We start from the raw sequence: 24,562 nt of genomic DNA on the forward strand, positions 1-24,562 counted from the left end.
AGAAACTCTTCATATCCATTCATTATATTCCTACCTAGCTTCGATTTGATATTATAATTTTTTTCCTGCCTTTTAGTCATTCTCTACTGTTTGTTATACTCTAACCAATTATCCAATCGGTCACTGATCTTTCCACAATTTCCTTAATTTTGATTCTTTCCTTAAATTTTTTGGTTAAATACCCACTTTGGAATTTTTTTTATCATAGGAATATACTTATTCTGAGTATTCAGAAATGTCACCTTAAATGTCTGTCACTGTTGATCTACCTATGAGCCTGGTATGGCAATTCATCTCTGCTAGTTCACATTTATGTTCATAGCTGCTCTTGTTTAGGTTTAAAATATGATTTTTGGATCCAATATTCTTTTTTTTAAAGCTGGACGTAAAATTCAACTCTATTGCAGTTGCTGCTACCTACGGGTGCTTTTACTGTGAGCTTGTACATTAATCTTGTCACATTACTTAATAGCAAATCTAATATAATCTACTCTCTCTCATGTGCTGCCAAATAAATTATCTAGAGAGCATTTTTATGAACTCCTTTTCCAGGCTACTACTATTAATCTGATGTTTCCAGTTTACATGTAGATTAAAATCACCCATGAATATTGCCTTCCCTTTATTGAAAGCATCCAATATTTCCGCTAAGGTCCATTGTTCATTGTAGTTCTTGTCAAGAAGCCTGTAGATCACTTTCACAAGTGACTTCTTTCCCCTGCTATTCCTCATCTCCACCAAAGTTGATTTAGTGCCTGGCTCCTCATACTGTATGCAGCGTCTCCTTCCAAGTGTTGATGTAAACTGTGTGACTTGTACATTGATAACTTTTCATCCTTTCTTTTTTCACAGTATAATTTTCACTTCATTCATTTATTGACAGTCCTTTTTAAACAAGAATGACTCTAACCCACTCTCAGGGTGAGTCTTTAGGTGGCTGTACAGCCAGATGCAGCTTCCGCAGGCTCTGCCACACTTGGGGCAAATTGTGGTTGTAGGAAGGGATGGGTGAGGTTTTGTGGTAGTGCGCTCCTTACGCTGCTTTCGCCTGGCTTCTGCTTTTTCCTGACACCAGATCTCCAGGTGCTCGATGCTTTCCCAGATGCTCCTCCTCCTTTTTGGATAGTTTTGGGCCAGTGATTCTCAGGTGTCGGTGTGAATGCTGTACTTTGTAAGTGAGGTTTTCAGTGTATCCCTGAAGCATTATATAATACATATGTACACAGTATATAGTACATGTTTGATCAAGCATACAGCTTAAAAAAACCTGATAAAATTTGTATGATAAGCAGCCACAATAATTTTTAACTGAATAGGCAGCCGAGTAGGAAACATCTTAAAATATTATGTTTTATTTATACCAATTTGGTTTCTGAATAAACAAATTTGACGGTATAAAGGTACTTCTCCCAGTAGTTTTGTTGAAGTCACTTGAGAATAGTTCGTCAGAATTTTTTGGCACTGCATTTGAAAACTCTTGGAAAATTGTTTGGAAAAGTTGGAAGAAAAGCAGCTGTTGGAAGGTTTCCTTTCTATCAAAATCGTTCATATGTTGCAATTTGGTGCATTTTTGGTTGGGTGCAGCTGTTGCTTAGTTTAAGTACATACCTTTGACGCCCCAAAGCCTCTGTGTAAACATATTAGTATTCAATCCAATCTGGCTACATCCTGGATGGAAATTTCAATTTGCTGTAACTAAGAAACGAGTGCATATTCAAAATACCTGTAAAAGGCAATTGATGATGTAAAAGGATGTGATTTGTTCTTCCTTGGTACCTTCTGTTAGTCTTGGAATAGACAGGATTGAACTTACAGAAGCTTGGTTGAAGTAATTTTGCTGTTTTCCTTTCCTTCAGACCCTGTATGCTACTATGTCTGGATCTTTGAATGACAGTATTGTGCTCATGCCTGAGCTGCTTTCACTTGGCCAATGGCAGGTGATCATTCCAAACACAAGTTGTTTTGACCTTACACCTCCTTCTACACTGATGTGCTTTGACATTTCAGGATGTAGGATGTAGTCAAGTTGGACCCACTAGCTTTTACTAATATGTTTGTGCAGCAGCTTGGAGTTAATTATTTAAGCTATGTAACAGCTGTATCCAATCAGCAATTAGAGCTAAAGTAAACTATTGCTTGCGAGTGTGATTTTTGGCTCCTATAAAAGTATAAACGAGACTAATAGAGTTTTAAGGCAGCTGAGTGAGTAGAGTTTCCCCATGCTAGAATTTCATCACTGCAGCGTAGTTACTTTAGGTTGAGTTTGTGTGCATTTCGTATAGTGAAACAATTGAAGTGAGTGTTTTATGGAGTTACAAGAAATCCTTTTTAAAATAGTAAAATGTCCAAGGCAGATCAAAGGAGCAATTGTTAAAACAAAATTTGACACGAACCATAAACGTTAGGACGTGACTAAAAACATGGCCTGAAAGGTAGGTTTAATGAGCGCCTTAAAGAGGGTAGGGGAAGATTAATAGGCTTTGGGAGAGAATTCTAGAGGTAGGGTCCAAGTGGCCGGTGGTAATTGGGGTGGGGGGGTGCGCGCGGGGTGATGGTGGTGGGGGGCAGGGGTGCGGGAAAAAAAGTTTGGGAATGTGCAAGAGTTCAGAATTGGAAAAGCAAAGCTATTTTGTGGGGTTGTAAGACTGGAGAGGCTTACCTCAATGGAAAAGGGCAAGACCATAATCGAGTTCATAAACCACAGGGATAAAGACTGACTGATGTTAAAAATTTTTGGCAGGTGGAAATAATTGAAGGAATGTGGGATAGAGCAAGAGTGGGACTAACTGGATTGCTCTTTGGAAGAGGTAGTGCAGATTTTGATGGTCTGAATGGCCTCCTTTCTGTAATATTTCATGACTGACTCTAAAAGCTGTTCAATTTGAAAAGCTGTTACTTTGGATAATCCTACCCCTGTATATTTTGGACAGGTATAATTATTTATTCAAATCTACAGCACTTTCAATTGTTTAGTATTTCTATTAAATTTAATAAGCTGCAGCATAGACCATTACGTGTGTGCTATGTACTGTTGTGTTCTCTGCATTATTTACATTTTCTACTGTCGCTGTTTGTAGAAGTTTAAGAGGATATTGGCAATCACTAAATGTAGTGAGGCAATGTTCCAGACTGAAAGATTACAATTTATGACTCTATAGCAGATCACAGCATGACTTGTACTGCCTGATTGTGCATTGGATTTCTAATGAAGACAGGTGCTACATTGAACAGAGCAGTAGAACAGCTACCTATAGCCCCCAGACAGAGCAAAAGACGATTGAGATTTTGTTACATTCAATGGCATATCATCATGACTTTGAGGAAGAGGAAACATCAATTTGAAATTTCTGCTGAACTTCCCCAGCATATTTTGAAAAGAAATGAAAAGCAAACGGTTCATACTGCCACTCATGGAAGAAGTAACGCCTCACCTTGGAAATTGGTAGCAACTGGTATCTGGTCAGTTCTACAGACATTGGAGATTATCTCATTGCTAGGTATCTCTGTTGGAGTCATACTAGGATGCTTTCACTCCTGGTATGTTCAGTCACTACATGAGAATTTCCTATGGTTTTCAAATATACAGGTGAGTACCTTGCTGATGTCTTTGAAAGGAAATGGTTTCCAAAGGCAGCGGTTGTACTTTCAGTTAACATGTTAATAAAATGCAGTCTTTTCAAACCACTGTAGAAGTGCAAGTACTTATTTGGCCTATTGAATGTATGTAGAAAGCTGCCAGTAGTCTCTAAATATTGTGTTTGATGACATGATAACTTGTGTTGGCTATTTTGCTTACTTTTTATATTAGAATGAAGTTTTTTGTTCATGAATTATCTTGCTCAAAATATGTTGTTATTAAAGATAAGATGTGCTTTATCTTGGAGAGTTTTATTAACCATTGAGAAATTGCTCAATAAATTAATTCAATTAATTTTACCTATTCAAATTATGATGAACTGTTGCCTATTTTAAGAAGGTAATCCCTCAAACTCCCTTAAATTTATTGTCTTTGCTGTTACTGTGTTGCCATTATTGATCCACAAAGCACACATGTCATTGGATATTCATATTTTCGGTGCTATCCAAGAATAATCTGCAATCTTCAACTCTCCACTAATGTCAAAATTCAACTAAATTTAAATATGCCCTGCACATTGTGCCTTTAAGATTACTACCAAAAAAGAAACATAGGAAAGAAATAGAAAATTGTAGAAATAGCCCATGGATATGGCTGCAGAATCAACATCACAGAAGTAAAACTTTACATTAATTGTTCTAAAACAGAATATCTAAATTCTAGCAACTCACTAACCTTTGATTATAAATCCATGATGAAAAGCTTCACTGACGAATGAACGTACCTTTTTCTCTTTCTGTCTTTTATCTATGTGTGATTGACACCCAGATGAAACCTACATGGAATAGTTTAGCATGGCAGATGAAGTTTAATTTAGATAAACGTGAGGTGCTGCATTTTGGAAAGGCAAATCAGGACAGGACGTATACACTTAATGGTAAGGCCCTGGGGAGTGTTGCTGAATAAAGAGACCTTGGAGTGCAGGTTCATAGCTCCTTAAAAGTGAAGTTGCAGGTAGACAGGATAATGAAGGTGGCATTTGGTATGTTTGCATTTGTTGGTCACTGCATTGAGTATAGGAGATAACAAGGTGTTGAGCTGGATGTACAGAGGAGGCCAAGCAGCATCAGCAGAGCAGGAAGGCTGACATTTTGGGCGTGGACCTTTCTTCAGAAATGGGTCTGCAGTTCCTACTATGTAGGAGTTGGGAGGTCATGTTGCGGCTATACACGACATTGGTTAGGCCACTATTGGAATACTGCGTGCAATTCTGGTCTGCCTGCTCTCGGAACAAGATTGAAAATCTTGAAAGGATTCAGACCAGATTGACGAAGATGTTGCCAAGTTGGGAGGGTTTGAGGCTGAATAGGCAAATAGAACTACGAGTTCTGCTCTGCTTCTGATAGTGAACAATGCGAGCAGAAAGCATCCCACATTTTTGAACATGCCTGCCATTTTCAGCCAGAACTGAACCTGCATTAGTGCAGGGCTGAAGTGTCAGCCCAGATTATGCAGTCAAGTCTTTGAGGTGGAACCAGAATCTACAGCCTTCTGACCTGAAGGTGAGAATGCTACCATAAGCCAACTGGCCATGTTAACAATCCTAGTACACACATCAGCGCAATACCTTTTCTGCGGAGGGCAACAAATCATTTAACTTCCCATGACCCAGTTGGAGCTTTTCCTATACCAATAAGCTTCAGTCTTGTGTGTTTGTTCTAGATACGCTAACTTCCACTCAATCTTTTTGGCTTGGAGGATATTGTGTCTTACAGTTATATGATCCCGATGTACTGTTATAGTAGATTCCAGCTGAAGTTTTGGAGATACAAGGAAATCCTTTGTTCTTCCATATGCACTAATCGTCAAGTATAATTGGGTTGTATTTTCTTCATTAAAGTTCAGTTCTGCCTTTTCATCATCAGTCATCAGCTGTGTATTTCAAAGTTGAAAATGCTGTTGAGGATTTTTCTTTAAAGCTTCAGAACTTTTTGCTTGCAGAACTTGGCAGCTTGGAGTCATTGACAAAATCCCAGCGCTTGCAGGCAGCAGTGAAGATTCATAGAGAAAAAAAAACACATTTTTTCCCACACAGGTCTAGGCGAACTCGGCATTCAATGAGATCTCCATGTTTTTGGATACAGAGGTTTATCCTTTATCAAATAGTAATGGAAGTGAAATGATAGACTGCAAATCTCTTTGTATTGGCTGTGTGAATGACAGCAATTTCAAAAATCAACATTTGGTTGTAAGTTTCTGCTTCAGGTTCTAGGCTAATAAGCATCACATGAACTACTTTGATTTTAGTTAGAGTCATAGAGATGTACAGCACGGAAGCAGATCCTTTGGTCCAACTCACCCATGATGACTAGAGATCCTAGATAAATCTAGTTCCAGTTGCTAGCATTTGGCCCATACCCCTCCTAAGTACCTTTTTAAATATTGTACTAAGCCTCCATCACTTCCTCAGGAAGCTCATTCCATACATGCACCACCCTGTGCATGAAGAATTCACCACTTAGGTTCCTTTTAAATCTTGCCCCTTTCACCTTACAATTATGCCACCTAGTTTTTGGACTCCGCACCCCAGGGGAAAAGACCTTGTCTATTTACCCTATCCATGCCCCTCATAATTTCATAAACCTCAAAGGTCACCCCTCAGCCTGTGATGCTCCAGGGAAAATAGCCCCAGTCTATTCAACCTCTGCTTAAAGTTCAAACCCTCCAACCCTGGCAACATCCTTGTAAATCTTTTCTGAACCCTTTCAAGTTTCTCAGCCTTGTTCATGTAGCAGAGAGACCATAATTGCATGCAGTATTGCAATAGTGGCCTAACCAATGTCTTGTACAGTCGCAACATGACCTCCCAACTCCTATACTCCATCTACTGACCAATAAAAGCAAACGTACGAAATACTGCCTTCACTGTCCTATTTACCTGACTAAAATAGTAATACTCCTAAATGTTCACCAAAAATTGACCAACCTTACTATTGGTAAAGAGAAGATTTTAAATTTGGACTTTAGAAATGTACTCTTTTTGATGCCAGTTGATATTATAGATGTGTAGGTTCTTGATGAGTTCACTAGCTTCCTACTGACAAGTAGTATTAATTGTTTGGACAACAGCTAATTATTTTAAAAAGTATGAGAACAGCAAATTGTTTGTTGCACATGACAAATCTTTCAACGCCGTTATCTGTATGAAATAAAAACAGAAATTGCTGGAGAAAATCAATAGAAATTCTGAAAAAATGTCATTCAACCCAAAACACTAACACTAGTTTCTCTCCATTGATGGTTTAAGACCTGCTGAGTTTCTCCAACAATTTCTGTTATTGTTTTAGATTTGCAGCATTTGCAGTTGTTTTATTTTAACTGTGTGAAATGGGCTGCATCCTGTTTCCATTAAGATAGAAACCTTCTAGGTTTTAAATTTTGTTTTTGAATATACCTTCTAAGTGTACCTTACATTTAGTTCTGTGAATAAATACTACTGCTTCACCTAATGAACATAATTGCAATCCACTTTACATACAGGTAGTTGAACAGGAAATCTCCTTCAGGACAGAGTGTGGCCTATACTACTCATATTACAAGCAGATGTTGCAGGCCCCAACCATAACCCAAGGTGATGACGTACTTCTACGGTTTATGTTGACGCTTCAGTAAATTATATTTTAATACTATCAATGTTGGGGAGAGTGCGCAACTACGACTGGCATGTGTCACAATGGCACTTCATGTACCATAAATGCAATTTTTGATGTGCCTTACACTGGAACATTTTACTACTGTCAGTTTATAAAATATCTAACAAAATTGGTCTTTTTTGTTCTCTGTTGGTTTAAGTGAAAACACCATTCAAGAATAAACACCACTTTTTTCATATTATAGCTTTGCATTCTTATTGATATTACACTGTGTCATATACGCAAAAATATACTGTTAAAAATTAACAATCTGTGCAATATCCAGTTGTAATTATATTACCAGCACTTGCGATACTAACTCCCCTGCTTTGGTAATGAGACAACACCTACACTCTAAGTCTTATTATTGATCAGTTTGTTGGTTTAATTCTAAAACCTTAATAATTTGGTAGGATCTAGTACTGATACAAATTGTAAAGAAATTAAGGGTCTCGGCCCAAAACATCAGCCTTCCTGCTCCTCTGATGCTGCTTGGCCTGCTGTGTTCATCCAGCTCTACACCTTGTTATTTCAGATTCTCCAGCATCTGCAGTTCCTGCTATCTCTAAACTTTGCTCATTTGTATTTATCTCTTAAAACACTGAGCTTGCAGCTGATATTTAACAAAGACTGTAAGTTTACTCAAACATGATAGCTATAAACTCTCTGACTGTGATTTTGGAATCTAGAGGGTTTATTCAAAACGGGAAAATTTTTTAATCTATCCATTTACTGAGACCAAACCAAAAAATGAGAAAGGCTACAGTACTTAATGATGCCTAAATCATAAATTAACAATTACCAAGTTTGTGGGATAACAAGGTGTAGAGCTGGATGAACACAGCAGGCCAAGCAGCTTCGGAGGAACAGGAAAGCTGACGTTTCGGGCCTAGACCTTTGTGGGGTGTTTCAGTGCTTAAAATTAAAGTTGTGATTTGTTATTTAAGGTTTGAAGGAACTCTTGTATGACAACAAAACCGAATCAAGGAGAACAATAAACCTCCTGAAGCGGATGAACATTTACCAGGAGGTTATTCTAAGCATTTTGTACAAAACATTATCAATTGAGGTAATTTTAAAAAAAACAGTTTTTACCATGCAGTGAATGCATTTGAATTTACATTTCAGTAATTATTCCAAGCTTTAGTAAGTGCCTGTCTTAGCTTTTGTTGTAATCAAGTAATGTGAAGATTTATTTCTATTATTTTTCTAACAGAGATATCTGGAACCAGTCTACTTCTACCTGTATACTGTATTTGGACTCCAGACCCTCTATGTCATTTCATTGTACATTACCAGCTGGTTATTAAGTGGTACCTGGATGTCGGGTGCACTGGCAGCTATATGGTACATTCTAAACAGGTAGGTATTAATACCTGCTGGTGTAGAAAAAATATATATGGTTTTAAAAATGCCTTAATTATATATACAATGTGCAAGATTACCAGTTGTTAATATATCCCCAATATTGAGGTTTGAACGTTGTTGTCACCCCTTGGTGAGAATTGAGACAGCAGGTGATTGGAGAGAAAGACCTGTGCGGGCTGGAAGAGAGCTCCAAGGTGCTGTCTAGGAGTTGATACCCCAAAGTTTCAGTTTTTGACACTATTTTGGTAAACCCTGACCTATAGAAACTGTAAGCGCTGATTCAAATAAATTGATCTCCTATTTGAAACTATTTTTTTGATTTTTATAGAGTGGATACAACAAGGGTGGAATTTACCATTCCACTGAGGGAAAATTGGTCACTTCCATTTTTTGCATTACAAATAATGGCAATCACGTACTACTTTAGACCACAGCTCAAACCTTCTCAACAGGTTAGTATCAACATTTATTGTTGTAAAGCAACTGAAGGTTAGTCAACATGAAAGCGTGCATTGTATTTGTTGACACACTTGATTTCAAAAACAAAATATCTGATAAAATTCGAGATTAAAGTAAGCAGGACTAATTAAGAAAACATTGGTGTTCATTGCATTCTACTGTTGATTGAGTACCACATCGAACCTGCCTCCAGCACGTTTCCAGCTAGTGGGTAGCAGAGTATGGAACACACTGTCTGAAAAAACTTTCATTCACATCACCATTGCTTTATTTGAACATCATTTTAAATCTATGTCCTCTTGTTCTTGTTCTTTCTATGCCCTCTTGTTTCAGGAACAGCTTGTCCCTGTCTAGCCTGCTGATAATTTTTGATGGCTTCTATGAAATTTCCTCTCTGCCATCTTTCAAAGGAGAATAGTCCCATCTTCTGTAGTCCCCAGGACCTTACCATTAAGTGTTTAAGTCCTGCCCTAATTTGCCTTTCCAAAATGCAGCTCCTCACATTAGCTATATTTAACTCCATATCTGTCCACTGTACCGCCAATTTTGGTATCCTCTGCAAACTTACTAACCGTACTTTCTATGTTCACATCTGAATCATTTATATAAGTGACACAAAGCAGTGACCCCCAGCACCGATCCTTGTGGCACACCGATTTACTCCTGTTTTGGAAAGAATGGACTCACCTAGGGATAGTCAACATAGCTTTGTGTCAGAGAGATTTTGTCTCTCAAACTTGATTGAATTTTTTGAGGAAGAGACAAAAACGATTGAGGGTAGGGCAATGAAATTTGTCTATGTGGACTTTCCTAAAGTGTTTGAGAAGATCGCTCAGGGTAGGCTTCTCCAGATGATTTAAGTCGTGTGGGATCCACAGTGCATTAGTAAGTTGAATATTAAATTGGCTTGGTCATAGAAGACAGTTTATGTATGGAGGGGTGTTTTTCTGACTGGAGGTCTGTGACCAGTGGTGTTCCGCGAAGATCAGTGCTAAGATACCTGTTGTTTGTAATTTTTATATAATAATGATTAGGAGGAAAATGTGGGTGGTCTGATTGTTAAGTTTGCAGACAACATGTAAGTCATATTGTGGAGTTGTCGAAGGATACAGCAGGATAGATCAGTTGGAAAGTTGGGTGGAGAAATGGAAGGTTTGATTTATTGTCACATGTACTTAGATACAGTGAAAAAATTTGCTTATGAGTAGTACAGGCAGATCATAGTAAGCAAGGATGTACAGATCAAAAAGGTTTTGAGGTATACAGGTTACATTGCGCAGGGCAAGTGCTAGGCAAGACCACCGTTAGCCAGATAAGCATTATTTGAGGCTAGAGAGTCTATCTGTCAGTCTAATAACAGCTGGAAAGAAGCTGTTCCTGAACTTGCTCTTGCGTGTGTTCAGGCTTCTGTATCTTCTGCCTGACAGAAGAGATTGTAGGAGATCATTAACAGGGCGTGATGGGAATTTGATGTTGGCCGCTTTTGCACGGCAGCAAGCCATGTAAACGGAGTCTGTAGATGGCACATTGGCTTCTGTGATGGTCTGGGCTGTGTACATCATCTTCTGTGGTTTTTTACGATCCTGGGCAGAGCAGTTTCCATACCAGACCGGTATGCTTTCAGTGGCGCATCTGTAAAAGTTGGTGAGGGACCTTATGGACATGCCAAATTTCCTGAGCCGCCTGAGGAAGACAGGTGTTTTTTTTGTGTGATTTCTTGGCTGTCACAGCTATTTGGGAGGTCCAGGGCAGTTTGTGAGTTATCGTCACTCTGAGGAACTTGACACTGTCTACCCTCTCAACCTCAGCTCCGTTGATGTAGATGGGAGCATGTTCTCCTGTCTGCCTGGAGGCAATGATCAGTTCTTTAACTTTGCCAACATTGAGTGAGAGGTCGTTCTCATTGCACCATGCCACCAAGCTCTCTATCTCCTTTCTGTATTCTGACTTGCTGTTAGATGTCAGTCCTACTGTGGTGGGGTTGTCAACAAACTTGTAAATGGCGCTCATTCGGAATTTGGCAACACAATCGTGGGTGTAGAAGGAATATAGTAGGGGGCTGAGGAGGCATCCCTGGGGTGCACCAGTGTTGTGTTACCGTGGAGGAGGTGCAGTTGTCGATTTTTCACTGCCATCTGTGGGTCAGAAAGCCGAGGATCCAGTTGCAGAGGGCGGAGCTGAGACCAAGGTCTCAGTTTTGAGATCAGTCTGGAGAGGCTAATGGTGTTGAAAGTGGAGCTGTAGTCAATGAGCAGGAGTCCGACGTAGGTGTTCTTGTTGTCCAGATGCTCCAAGGATGAGTGCGGGGCTAGGGATCCGGTGACTGCTGTGAACTTGTGATTTCGGTAGACAAATTCGAGGGGATTGAAGCAGGCTGGGAGAATAGACCTAATGTAGGCCATGACCAGCCTCTTGAAACACTTCATGATTACTGAAGTCAGAGCCTTGGGTGGTAGACATTAAGACACACTGCATGTGTTTTCTTGGGTACGTGGATAATGGTGGTCTTCTGGAAGTAGGTGGAGACTTCAGCTGGTAGGGGGAAAGATTGAAGATGTTAGTGAAAACTTCTGGTTGTACAGGATCTGAGTGCTCAGCCAGGGACATGGTCCAGGCCCATCGCTTTCCTTGAGTTGACTCCCAGGAAGACTGATCTGGCATCTGCAGCAGTAACAGTGGGCACAGGTGTGTCTGGGGCTGTCAGGGCAGGTGACTGCGCCGCTGGTATTCTGGTTGAACCAAGCATAGAAAGCATTGAGTGCATCAGGAAGGAATGTGTCTTTGTCCTCTATCTTTCTGTCTTTTGTACCCCATAATGTGAGTTTAATCCGGACAAGTATGAAGTGATGCATTTTGGGAGGTCAGATGCAAGAGGAAAGTATAAGGTAAATGGCAGGAACCTTTGGAACATTGATATGTAAAGAGATTTTGGGATACAAGCCTGTAGCTCCCACAAAGTGGCAACACAAATGAATAAGATGGTAAAGAAGGCATATGGCGTATGCTTTCATCGATATGGACATTGAATATAAAAGTTGGTGAGTCATGTTGCATCTGTATGAAATTTTTAGTTTGGCCACTTTTGGAGTTTTGCGTCCAGTTCTGGTCATGACACTATAGGAAGGATGTGGAGGGTGTGTAAGAGAGTTTTGGCAGGATGTTACCTAGAGTGTATAAGTTACACGGAGAGGTTGGATAAACTTGGATTGTTTTTGTGAGAGCTGCAACTTTGAGGCTTGGGGGTAACCGAATAGAAGTATCTAAAATTATGAGAGGCAGGGAATAGATGGATATTTGGCGTCTTTTTCCCAGGGTGAAAATGTCATATACTTGGGGACATAGGTTTAAAGTGAGATGGGGAAAATGTAAAAGATGTGCAAGGCAAGTTTTTTTTTTATTACACAGTGGTAGGTGCCTAAAATGCATTGTTGTCAGAGGTGTTAGAAGCAGATACAATACCAATGTTTAAGAGGCATTTAGAAAGACACCTGAACAGGCAGGCACATGAAGTATATGGAGCATGTGTGGGCAGATGAGATTATTTTAGAATGGCATCATGATTGGCACAGCCACAGTGGGCTGAGAGCCCGTTCCTGTGCTGTACTGTTGTTGACTCTGCTTAATTAGAATAAACGTGTTTTTGTAAAAGGAAAATCGTGTTGGCATTTCTTGAGGGCCCTTTGAGGATATAAAAATCCTCTCTCTTTAGAGGCAAAGGGAAACCAGTTAACTCAATGTATTTGAATATCCAAAAGGCAGTCAGTAAAGTGTCAAAACAGGTACCACACAAGATAAAAACTCTTCATGTTGGGAGTGATATATTAGCATGGATAGAGGATTGTTGAACGAACAGAAATGAGTTAGAATAAGTTGGTCATTTTGAACTTGGCAAACTATAGCTAGTGAGGTGCCACAGAGGGATCTCATTATCTTAGCTCAATATGAATGACTTGAATGAAGTGACAGTCTGTATTGTAGTCAGATTTTCTGATGGATACAAAAGTAGTTAGGCAAATAAATTGTGAGAAGGATACACAGAATCTGCAAAGGGTTATAGATAGATTTATGTCATCGAAGAAAAAAAGTTGTCAGATTGAGGTATAATGTGGGGAAAATGTCCACTTTGACAGTGAGAGCAATAAAGCAGAACATTATTTTTAAAACAAAAGGACTGCAGATGCTGTAAATTAGAAACAAAAACAGAAATTGCTGGAAAAGCTCAGCAGGTCTGGCAGCATCTGTGGACAGAAATCAGAGTGAACCTTCAGAAGGGTCACTGTACTCATCGTTAACTCTGATTTCTCCACAGATGGTGCCAGGCCTGCTGAGCTTTTCCAGCAATTTCTGTTTTATTTTCTTTCAGAATATTATTTGGGTGTAATGAGGTTGCAGAGTGTTGGGTGCAGAATAGTCTGGGTGTCCTTCCACATGAGTCACAAGGTACGTACAGCAAGTAGTTAGGAAGAGAAATTGAACGTTGACATTTATTGCAAGGAATACACCCCTCCAAGCCTGCACCAACACATTTTGCCCTTCCATACTTTAAACTGTTTTCACTTACAGCACCCTTTATTTCCTTCCTATTTGCATATTTGTTTCTTGAATGCTGCTATTGTATCTGCTTCCACCACCATCTCTGGCAACGTGTTCCAGGCACTCACCATCCTTTGTGAAAACCTTGCCTCGTGCATCTTGTGTAAACTCTTGCAACCCACCCTCACCACCACCACCACCGGCACTGCCATCAAAAACCTCACACCTTGAACCTGTGGTCCCAAGTAATTGACACCTCCAACCTGGGAAAAAGTCTCATGCTTTCCAGTCTATCCATACTATTCACAATCTTCCAAACTTCTGTCAGGTCACCCTTTGATCTCTTGTGGTCCAGTGAAAACAAACCCAGTCCATCCATCCTCCGTTCATAGCTAAAATCCCCCATACCAGGAACATTTTGGTAAAACCTACGGTTTTTAGCGGAACATCTACGCTCTGTTCGCAACAAACAACTACACCTCCCAGTTGCAAACCATTTCAGTTCCACTCCTCAGACGACATGTCCATCCCAGGCCTCCTGCATTGCCACAATGATGCCACCTGAAAGATACAGGAACAGCATCTCATATTTTGCTTGGGAACTCCTGCAGCCCAAGGGTATCAGTGTGGATTTCACAAGCTTCAAAATCTCCCCTCTCTCTCAACCACATGACAAAACCAGCCCAGCTAGTCCCTGCCTCCCTAACTATTCCTCCCACCTCAAGCCCCACCTCCATCCCCTACCTACTAACCTCATCCTGCCCATCCTCCCTGCACTGACCTGTTCTTCGCACCCCCCACCCCGGCAACTCCCCAACTACATTCACCTTCACTGCTCTAACCCCGCCTCTTTTGACCTGTCTGTCTCCTCTCACCCTGTCATCTCCTTTTTATCCATCTTCTATCCGTGTCCCCCGTCTCCCCATTTATTTAAGAATCCCCTTCCCCTCCCCCATTTGTGAAGGCTCCTGACCCGAAACGTCAAGCTTTCCTGCTCCTCTGATGCTGCTTGGCCTGCTGTGTTCATCCAGCTTCACACCTTGTATTCTAACATTCTGGTAAACCTTTTATGTACCCTTTCTGAAGCACCCACATTCTTCCAGTAGCATGGTGACCAAAACTCTACACAATATTCCAAGTGTGGCGCAGCTAAAGTTCTATAAAGCTGCAGCATAGCTTGTTTATCCTAGTACGTGGTGTCCCTTCTAATGAAGGCAAGCATGCTATAGGCCTTTGTTACTATCTTATCTACCTGCACTGCCATGTTCAGTAATCTGTGGAACTGCACACACACATCCCTTTGCGTATCAATACTCTTAAGTTTTTCTGCCATTCACTGTATAATTTAACCAGTACTTGATCTTCCAAAATGCATCACCTCACATTTGTCCTGATTAATTTCCATCTACCACTTTTCTGCCCATGCCTCCAACTGATCTATATTCTGCTGTATGCTCTGACAATCCCTCCCAATATCTACAACCTCTCCAATTTTTGTATTGTCTGCAAACTTACTAATTAGACCAGCTATGCTTTCCTCCATAATAATAAAATGTGAGGCTGGATGAACACAGCAGGCCCAGCAGCATCTCAGGAGCACAAAAACTGACGTTTCGGGCCTAGACCCTTCATCAGAGGGGGGGGATGGGGTGAGGGTTCTGGAATAAATAGGGAGAGAGGGGGAGGCGGACCGAAGATGGAGAGAAAAGAAGATAGGTGGAGAGGAGAGTATAGGTGGGGAGGTAGGGAGGGGATAGGTCAGTCCAGGGAAGACGGACAGGTCAAGGAGGTGGGATGAGGTTAGTAGGTAGGAGATGGAGGTGTGGCTTGGGGTGGGAGGAAGGGATGGGTGAGAGGAAGAACAGGTTAAGGAGACAGAGACAGGCTGGACTGGTTTTGGGATGCAGTGGGTGGAGGGGAAGAGCTGGGCTGGTTGTGTGGTGCAGTGGGGGAAGGGGAGATTTTGAAGCTGGGAAGTCCACATTGATACCATTGGGCTGCAGGGTTCCCAAGCGGAATATGAGTTGCTGTTCCTGCAACCTTCGGGTGGCATCATAGTGGCACTGCAGGAGGCCCATGATGGACATGTCATCTAAAGAATGGGAGGGGGAGTGGAAATGGTTTGCGACTGGGAGGTGCAGTTGTTTATTGCGAACCGAGCGGAGGTGTTCTGCAAAGCGGTCCCCAAGCCTCCGCTTGGTTTCCCCAATGTACAGGAAGCCACACCGGGTACAATGATTACAGTATACCACATTGGCAGATGTGCAGGTGAACCTCTGCTTAATATGGAAAGTCATCTTGGGGCCTGGGATAGGGGTGAGGGAGGAGGTGTGGGGGCAAATGTAGCATTTCCTGCGGTTGCAGGGGAAGGTGGTGGGGTTGGAGGGCAGTGTGGAGTGAACAAGGGAGTCACGGAGAGAGTGGTCTCTCCGGAAAGCAGACAAGGGTCGGGATGCTTTCCTCCAAATCATTTATGTTGATCACGAACAGCAGAAGTTCCAGGACTGATCCCCATGGAACATCACTAGTCACAACCTGCAGTTCTGAAAAGGATTCTTCGACTGCTACCCTCTGCTGCTTGTGACTAAGCCAGTTCTGTATCCATCTTGCCAGTTCACCCTGATACCGTATGACTTCATTTCTTGTACCTGTCTGCAATGAGGGACCTTGTCAAAGTAGGGAAGTTTTGCTAAAACTGTAATGGCATTGGTCAGACCAAGTATTGTGTCCATTTTTGTCTCTCTTCTTAAGGAAGAGTGTCCTCGTAATGGAGGTGATTCAAATAAGGTTCATCTAGGTTGAATCCTGCAGTGAAAGGATTGTGTCAGAAGGAAAGATTGAGCAGTTGGCTGTGTACTTGTTAGAATTTTGAAGAATCAAAGATGATCTTATTGAAACGTGCAGTGTTTTGTGGGGGCTTGGCAGGTTGATCATGAGAGAATGTTTCCATTTGGTGGTTCAAGTTGAAGGGACCTCCTGTTTAAGACTGAAGTGAAGAGAAATTTCTTCTCTCAAAAACTGTAGATTTTTTTCCCCATCAGAAAGCATTGAAGACTGGCTCATTAATTTAATTCATTGTAGAACTAAATAGATTTTGACCCACAAGGGAGGAAAGGGGTATGGAGGGGGTGTGGGAAGGAAGTTGGAATTAAGGCCAGTTAGATCAGCCATGACATTCTTGAATGATAGAGCAAGTGTGAAGGACCAAATAGACTACTCCCGCCCCTCTGATATACAATCTTATGATTCTAGCACTTTTGTGTGCTCTTCATAAGAGCAAATAAAATAGCCGGTGGCCACGACACATACACAGATAGGGCTAATAGTTTCAACTGGCCTGATAAGCTTTAGAATGCATCTGCACACAATGCTGCTATCATCCTTATGCCATGATTGTCAGCAGCACTTGTGCAAATCACGTTTGCACAGGGATACCAGCATGTGCATACTGCACGTATTTCATGTCAGTTTTTACAAGTGATGACCAATCAGCCTTGTTACCTTGGCCACTTCCTGTGACACACCCTCTAGCTCTAGGTGCTGATTCAGTGAGGGTTGTGGGCAGCAGAGTCAGTTGGTTCTTCATGTCACCTATTTTAATTTCTGTGTGGCACTTTTCTTCCTCCTTGTTGACCATATAAATTAGCTATGTAACTCACTGCAGACCCTCATTAAATGCTGTCTGTTACTTTTCCGTTAATTTCTGCAAACATTAGGAAGATTAATCTTTGTTGCACTATTTTTAAAAAAAATTGGCGAAAACATCTTAGGGGTAGTAAAAATGGTCAGTTTCCCATTTCACTTGGAAAAACTTTCACTTTAATACAGTCATTATATTAAAAAAAAGTGTTGCTTTCTAATGACATTAGCTTTCACATTGTGCTCTTCACACCACAAGTGACAAGAGTTTGCTGATATGTTTTCAGCAATAACACAGCCAAAAGCCTGGTATAACATTGCTTATCTTATAATGTAGCCTAATAAATTCTCCAAGAAAAAGGATGAAAATCCATTTATTGAAATAAATTCTTATTATTATTCATCTGTACATACATAAAGTTATATTGTACCTGGAAGTTGAGATTAAACTTTCCACTCTGTTTTAGATAAATTTCTCACCTAATGTATTCACGCTGTCTGATTTTTACCTATTCTGTCAACTTGAGTAATAACGAGAGTGGAATCATTAAAAATAACATTTCAGCTGCAATACATAAACATTAAAAATGAATATCATTCCTTGTTTAGGACATGTCTGTAATTTGTTTTTTTCTTTATTTTCAGTGGTGGTCATTCACATTGATTATGATATCAACGTTTCTTTTCTGTATTGCCTGGCAGTTTAACCAATTTATTTTACTAATACAAGCCCTGGCTCTCTTTTCCATGGACTGCTTAGATATGGTGCCTGCATCAAAGGTAATACATGTTTTGTACTGAACAATAACCGTGATGTGTGCATGTATGAGATGACATGGGAAATATAGCATAGGAGAGAAGACCCCAGGTTAATTCAATAAGCTGATTTCAGTGTTGGCGCACTAGGGTGGAAATTAACGCAAAATGTGTCGAGACCAAAAGATAGTGTGAATCTGTATTTTCAAATGGCAGCCAGAAAGAAGATTTGACTAATTGTTGTCATGTGTACCAATGTACAGTGAAAAGGAGGAAGAAGCTTTGTGAATAGAGGAAAGGACAGTCAGTTTGAGCAAAAACCGAAGTTGCTGGAAAGCTCAGCTGGTCAGGCATCATCCATGAAGAAAAAAATCAGAGTTAACGTTCCAGGTCCGGTGACACTTGCTCTGTGAATTCTAACATTTTGTTAGAAAAGGGCTCTTTTAGTGAATGTGAGAAAAAATTTTAAAGCATTGTTATTTTCTTTCAAAATCTTAATATGGTACGTAAATATAGGCCACAATGCTCTGTATTTTGCATGTCAAAAATTGTGAGAATTTCTAATTGCCTGGTCCTTTTTGTTTTGCTTGTGTTCTGTTTTGAGAACAATTCATTGAATCATATTTCTTCTCTTGCAGGTTACCTCACTATATTTTGTGCATATAGCTTCTTTGCTGCTTGTCTGGATCCTGCAGTTTAACAACTCCATGCTCCTTGGATCTTTGGTTCTCAGTTTCATTCTGGCCGCATTAGTGGTGCGGCACTTGCAGGTGATAATAACATTAATAACTACAAACTTAATTTCTTATAGTAATTACATTGACTCTGAAATTCAGATGGAAAACATCCTAAATTATAATGAATATATAGGGAGTAATTCAGGATCTGTTGAAAACACTTGGAATTTTCTTCCATTTTAACCTGTGCCTGTGCCTTGTGATACAGGCAATGTCTTTAAACTGCTGCTGCTTGCTCTTTTTGAATTTTAGCTGGTTGCAGCAAGCGTTATTTACACTGATCATTGGCTGCATGCCTCTGCAAGGTGCCTGATATTATGAGTGGCTAGTGCTACTTTAAAGGCATCACTTAAAAGGGAGATGCATTGGGGCTGCAAGAAGTGGTGAATGCATTTTCAAGTGATTGGACCGTTGCTCAGATCATTAAACACCATACGATGTAAGAGAGTGAATGAACTGGAAATGTTAATGGGAGAATTGGAAACAAGGAAAGAAAGGACAAGAGGATTTCTAAATATGTGTTCAGGAGACATTGGAAACAGATATTTGCGGGGTTCAGTTCCATAACTCTTTCTTTACACACTGAATGTAATATTGGAATAACTTTAATAACCTGACATGAGTGTTGTAGTAACTTAATTGAATTCATGTTTATATGGCATTTTGTACCAACTACACCATCTCCATCTCTCGTGCTCTCTCTCTCGCGCTCTCTCTCTCGCGCTCTCTCTCTCGCGCTCTCTCTCTCGCGCTCTCTCTCTCTCTCTCGCGCTCTCTCTCTCTCTCTCGCGCTCTCTCTCTCTCTCGCGCTCTCTCTCTCTCTCTCGCGCTCGCTCTCTCTCTCTCGCGCTCGCTCTCTCTCTCTCGCGCTGTCTCTCTCTCTCTCTCGCGCTGTCTCTCTCTCTCTCTCGCGCTGTCTCTCTCTCTCTCGCGCGCTCTCTCTCTCTCGCGCTCTCTGTCTCTCTCTCTCGCGCTCTCTGTCTCTCTCTCTCGCGCTCTCTGTCTCTCTCTCTCGCGCTCTGTCTCTCTCTCTCTCGCGCTCTCTCTCTCTCGCGCTCTCTCTCTCTCTCGCGCTCTCTCTCTCTCTCGCGCTCTCTCTCTCTCGCGCTCTCTCTCTCTCGCGCTCTCTCTCTCTCTCGCGCTCTCTCTCTCTCGCGCTCTCTCTCTCTCGCGCTCTCTCTCTCTCGCGCTCTCTCTCTCTCGCGCTCTCTCTCTCTCGCGCTGTCTCTCTCTCTCGCGCTGTCTCTCTCTCTCGCGCTGTCTCTCTCTCTCGCGCTGTCTCTCTCTCTCGCGCTCTCTCTCTCGCGCGCCTCTCTCTCTCTCTCGCGCGCTCTCTCTCTCTCTCGCGCGCTCTCTCTCTCTCTCTCGCGCGCTCTCTCTCTCTCTCGCGCGCGCTCTCTCTCTCTCTCTCGCGCGCTCTCTCTCGCGCGCGCTCTCTCTCGCGCGCGCTCTCTCTCTCGCGCGCGCTCTCTCTCGCGCGCGCTCTCTCTCTCTCGCGCGCGCTCTCTCTCTCTCGCGCGCGCTCTCTCTCTCGCGCGCGCTCTCTCTCTCGCGCGCGCTCTCTCTCTCGCGCGCGCTCTCTCTCTCGCGCGCGCTCTCTCTCTCGCGCGCGCTCTCTCTCTCGCGCGCGCTCTCTCTCTCGCGCGCGCTCTCTCTCTCGCGCGCGCTCTCTCTCGCGCGCGCGCTCTCGCGCTCTCTCTCGCTCTCGCGCTCTCTCTCGCTCTCGCGCTCTCTCTCGCTCTCGCGCTCTCTCTCTCTCGCTCGCGCTCTCTCTCTCTCGCGCGCGCTCTCTCTCGCTCGCGCGCTCTCTCTCTCGCTCGCGCGCTCTCTCTCTCTCTCGCGCGCTCTCTCTCTCTCTCTCGCGCGCTCTCTCTCTCGCTCGCGCGCTCTCTCTCTCGCTCGCGCGCTCTCTCTCTCGCTCGCGCGCGCACGCGCGCTCTCTCTCTCGTGCGCGCGCACTCTCTCTCTCGCTCTCGCGCTCTCTCTCGCTCTCGCGCGCTCTCTCGCTCTCGCGCGCTCGCTCTCGCGCGCTCTCTCTCTCGCGCTCTCTCTCTCGCGCTCTCTCTCTCGCGCTCTCTCTCTCGCTCTCTCGCTCTTGCTCTCGCGCTCTCGCTCTCGCGCGCTCTCTCTCTCTCTCGCGCTCTCTCTCTCTCTCTCTCGCGCTCTCTCTCTCTCTCTCTCTCTCGCGCTCTCTCTCTCTCTCTCTCTCTCGCGCTCTCTCTCTCTCTCGCGCTCTCGCGCTCTCTCTCTCTCTCTCGCGCGCTCTCTCTCTCTCTCTCTCGCGCGCTCTCTCTCTCTCTCTCTCGCGCGCTCTCTCGCTCTCTCTCGCTCGCGCTCTCTCTCTCGCGCGCTCTCTCTCTCGCGCTCCCCACCAGTATACAACTCTTCAATGTGCTTTACTTCACCTTTACACATTGTACTGTTCAAATAAATCAGAGTTTGCACGTGCTGGCAGCTATTCAACCGTGACTGACATACGCATAGCCTGCAAAGTTTGCATGATTTCTTTTTCTTGTGCGAAGTTGGTTACAGCAGGTAACAAAACGACTGAAGAAAGACTAGTGTGCCTGCATATTTTAACACTATGAAGGAAACCATACTGGCAACCTTGAAAAGGACATCATTGTGGTAATGTCCAGTAATTTGGCGGGTCTGAAAGGATCTATGATGAGGGCATCTGCATATGTAGCCCTCTTTTTTTCTTTTTTCCCTTCTATAAAAGTGGATTGTGCTGAAATACTCAGTAGTTCAGAAAAGCATTTGTGGAGTGATAACTGACTTTTTTCTCTTGACTCAATTATCCTTCAAGCACAATCTCCCAACACAGGAGCTGTGGATAGTGTAACCATGCACTTTCTCCTCTCCCTTCCTTCAACACAACCCAATTTGCCATTTTTCAATTTAGAAATTCATGAACTGAAATTTTACCAGTGAGTGGAGAAAGAGGAAGAAGACAGTGAAGGTGAATTGGCAACATCACTTTATTTTAAGGTCACAGCCGCTAGCTCAAAAACTGATAACTATTTTTGAGACAGAGGCAAGGATAGTGGGGACGTCCCAACAAAGAAAACAAGAGTTAGGCACAGGACCAGATCATTCGGCCCCTTGATCCTTTTTGGTTAGTAAATAAGGTCACCTCTGATCTGATTCTCTCTTCAACGCCTATTTTCTTCCCATAATCTTTGACTTGCAAAAAGCATTTGACAAAGTCCCATGTAAGAGATTTTTTTGTGCAAAATTAAAGCACATTGGTTTGTGGAAGTGAATTAAGATGGATAGAAAACTGGTTGGCAGAGAGGAAGCAGAGTAGGAAGTCCTGGGTCCTTTTCACATTAGCAGGCAGTAAAGGGATGCCACAGAGATCAGTGCTGGGACTCCAGCTATTTATCATATACATTAATGATTTGGTTGAGGGAACAAAATGTAACATCTCCAAGTTAGCAGATGATATCAAGTTAGGTGGAAGGGTGAACTGTGATGATGCAGAGATCTCAACAGGTTGAGTGAGTGGACAAATCAATAGCAGATGCAGTATAATTTGGAAAAATGTGAGGTTATTTGCGTTGGAAGCCAAAACCAAAAGGCAGATTACTACCTGAATGGCTGTAAATTGGGAGAGGGGAGTGTACAGTGGGACATCGTGCACCAGTTGCTGAAGGTAAGCATGCAGGTGCAGCAGGCAGTTTTTTTAAAAAAAAACAAATGGTATGTTGGCCTTCATTTGTGAAACAGGAGCAGGAATGTGTTGTTGCAGTTATACAGAGGCTTAGTAAGACCACACCTAGAATATTGTGTGCAGTTTTAGTATCCTTTTCTGAGGAAGGATCCCCTTGCTCTCAAGAGAGTGCAGTGAAGGTTTACCGGGCTCGTTCCAGGGATGGTGGGTCTGAAATATGAGGAGAGATTGACTAGGTTGGGATTGTTTTTGCTAGAGTTCAATAAAATCAGTGGGTGGATCTCGTGGAAACTTGTAAAATTCAAACAGGACTGGACAAGGTAGATGCAGGGACGATGTTCCCGACGATGGGTATGTCCAGAACCAGGGGTCACAATATGAAGATGCGGGGTAGACAGTTTAGGACAGAGATGAGGAGACATTTCTTTACCCAAAGAGTGGTGAGCCTGTGGAATTTATTACAGGATGTAGTTAATGCCAAAACATTGAATGTATTCAAGAGGCGACTAGATATAGCACTTGGGGTGAATGGGATCAAAGGTTACGGAGAGAAAAGATTAGGCTATTGAGTTGGATGATCAGCCGTGATTGTGAAAAATAGCAGAGCAGGTTTGAAAGGCCGAGTGGCTGCCTCCTGCTCCTATCTTCTACGTTTCTCCCTTGTCAAATAAAACTCCAGACAATGGGTACACAAAAGTCAAGAATATGGGCAGAGGATAGGTCAGGTGCAAATTAGCTGAAGAGCAATGTTACACACTCGTTCTGCAGCAGACAAGTTAAATGAGGAATTTAGTAGGCCAGGATACAAAAGAAAGCAAATAGGTGCACCCAACTAAATGCTTGCAGCACTGAAAAGCCTGCAGTCAATGACAAGGAGCGCGGAGGAGTTCAACACCATCTTGTCAAAGAAGTTGAAGCTCATCCTTTCTAACTTGGAATATGTGGGCACTTCCATCAGCATGTGTGGAATCCATTGTGATTTGACATGTATTGACTGATGCCAAAGCTTTCATTGCAGTCTGAACAGCTTCCATCAATAGTCTGAGTGGCGTAGTGGAAGCTCGGATTACTGATGCCATGAGTCAGAATACCGCTATTCGAAAATAGTTCAAAAAAATGTCATCATCGCAGTATTTAGCAACGTATTCGCTAGATTTTTATTTTCTGTGTGTTGAGTATCCAGAACTCTGGTTTGATCACTCTTTAGCAAGAGAGTCCTTGAATATTTTTAAGACCAGAGTTAGTCAGATCCTTGTTAAGCAAAAAGGTGAAAAGTTATCAAGGGTACATAGGCAGAGTTGAGGTTATAGACAGAACAGCCATGATCTCCTTGAAACGCAGTGTAGGTTCAAGGGCTTGCATAGCCTACTCCTGCGCCTAAATCATACATTCATATTCTTTGATTGCTAAGGTGCCCTCCAAAAATATAAGTGGCAGCTACTCCGTACAGCATGAGCCAACAATCCTGTCTCAAGATTGATGGCATTAATTCTCCAATTCCTCACATTCCACCAGCATCCTTGTTGGCTGGCTGCCTGTCAACTCGAATTAAGATGCTGCATCCTGGAATTCAGTACTTCGAGTTATTCCACCAACGCCACCTGCAGTCTTCTGAAGTGGAAATCGGCGGCTTCTCGCCACCAAAAGCTGCAGCTATTGGGAGTTCTCCAGAAGCACTAGGAGATTTGGAAAATTAACATTCAGGAAATATGAGGGGTTTGAGTTTTTTTTAGTATATGTTATGCCATCTGGTTCACTACTATCCTTTTAAGGAACAAAATCTGTGATCCTTGGCTCTTCTGGTCTATTTGTGCGTCCAAATCAAATGTGATGTAATTGGCTCTTAACTATACTCTGAAAAGGCCTAGCAAATGACTCATTTCAAGGGCAATATGGAATAGGTAACATATGCTGGCTCGGCTATGGCCCTCCGTATCCCAGGAAAGAATAACAAAGAAAAATGTCAGATTTTTGCCTTGGCAGGCGGCGATGAGGTTTGAGGGTTTCATACACTTCTCGGCTTCCTTTACTGAGAAATATTCCCCGCAGCCTTATCTGCAATATCAGGATATTATTAGCAGTGAAAAACATATTAAGTTGGTTCACCTTTATGCACTGAAAGAGC

General features: G+C 42.3%; 1 protein-coding gene across 5 annotated transcripts in view; it reads left to right on the plus strand.

Annotated features, from left to right (window-relative positions):
- The window catches only part of dpy19l3 (dpy-19 like C-mannosyltransferase 3), an 81,230-nt gene that overhangs the window by 22,657 nt on the left and 34,011 nt on the right, over positions 1-24,562 (plus strand). For 2 of the 5 annotated variants that reach the window (XM_059651698.1, XM_059651699.1), the window contains exons 1-8: positions 2,199-2,432; positions 3,159-3,586; positions 7,118-7,208; positions 8,217-8,338; positions 8,486-8,631; positions 8,966-9,089; positions 17,914-18,048; positions 18,663-18,794. In XM_059651698.1, coding sequence (XP_059507681.1) covers positions 3,206-3,586; positions 7,118-7,208; positions 8,217-8,338; positions 8,486-8,631; positions 8,966-9,089; positions 17,914-18,048; positions 18,663-18,794 — 1,131 coding nt within the window. In that variant the 5' untranslated portion in view covers positions 2,199-2,432; positions 3,159-3,205. Of the gene's footprint in view, positions 1-2,198; positions 2,433-3,158; positions 3,587-7,117; positions 7,209-8,216; positions 8,339-8,485; positions 8,632-8,965; positions 9,090-17,913; positions 18,049-18,662; positions 18,795-24,562 lie in introns of those variants that run through there. The other 3 variants (XM_059651700.1, XM_059651701.1, XM_059651702.1) reach the window with 2 other exon arrangements.

This window comes from Stegostoma tigrinum, chromosome 16 (assembly GCF_030684315.1).
Source record: "Stegostoma tigrinum isolate sSteTig4 chromosome 16, sSteTig4.hap1, whole genome shotgun sequence".
Lineage (NCBI taxonomy): Eukaryota > Metazoa > Chordata > Chondrichthyes > Orectolobiformes > Stegostomatidae > Stegostoma > Stegostoma tigrinum.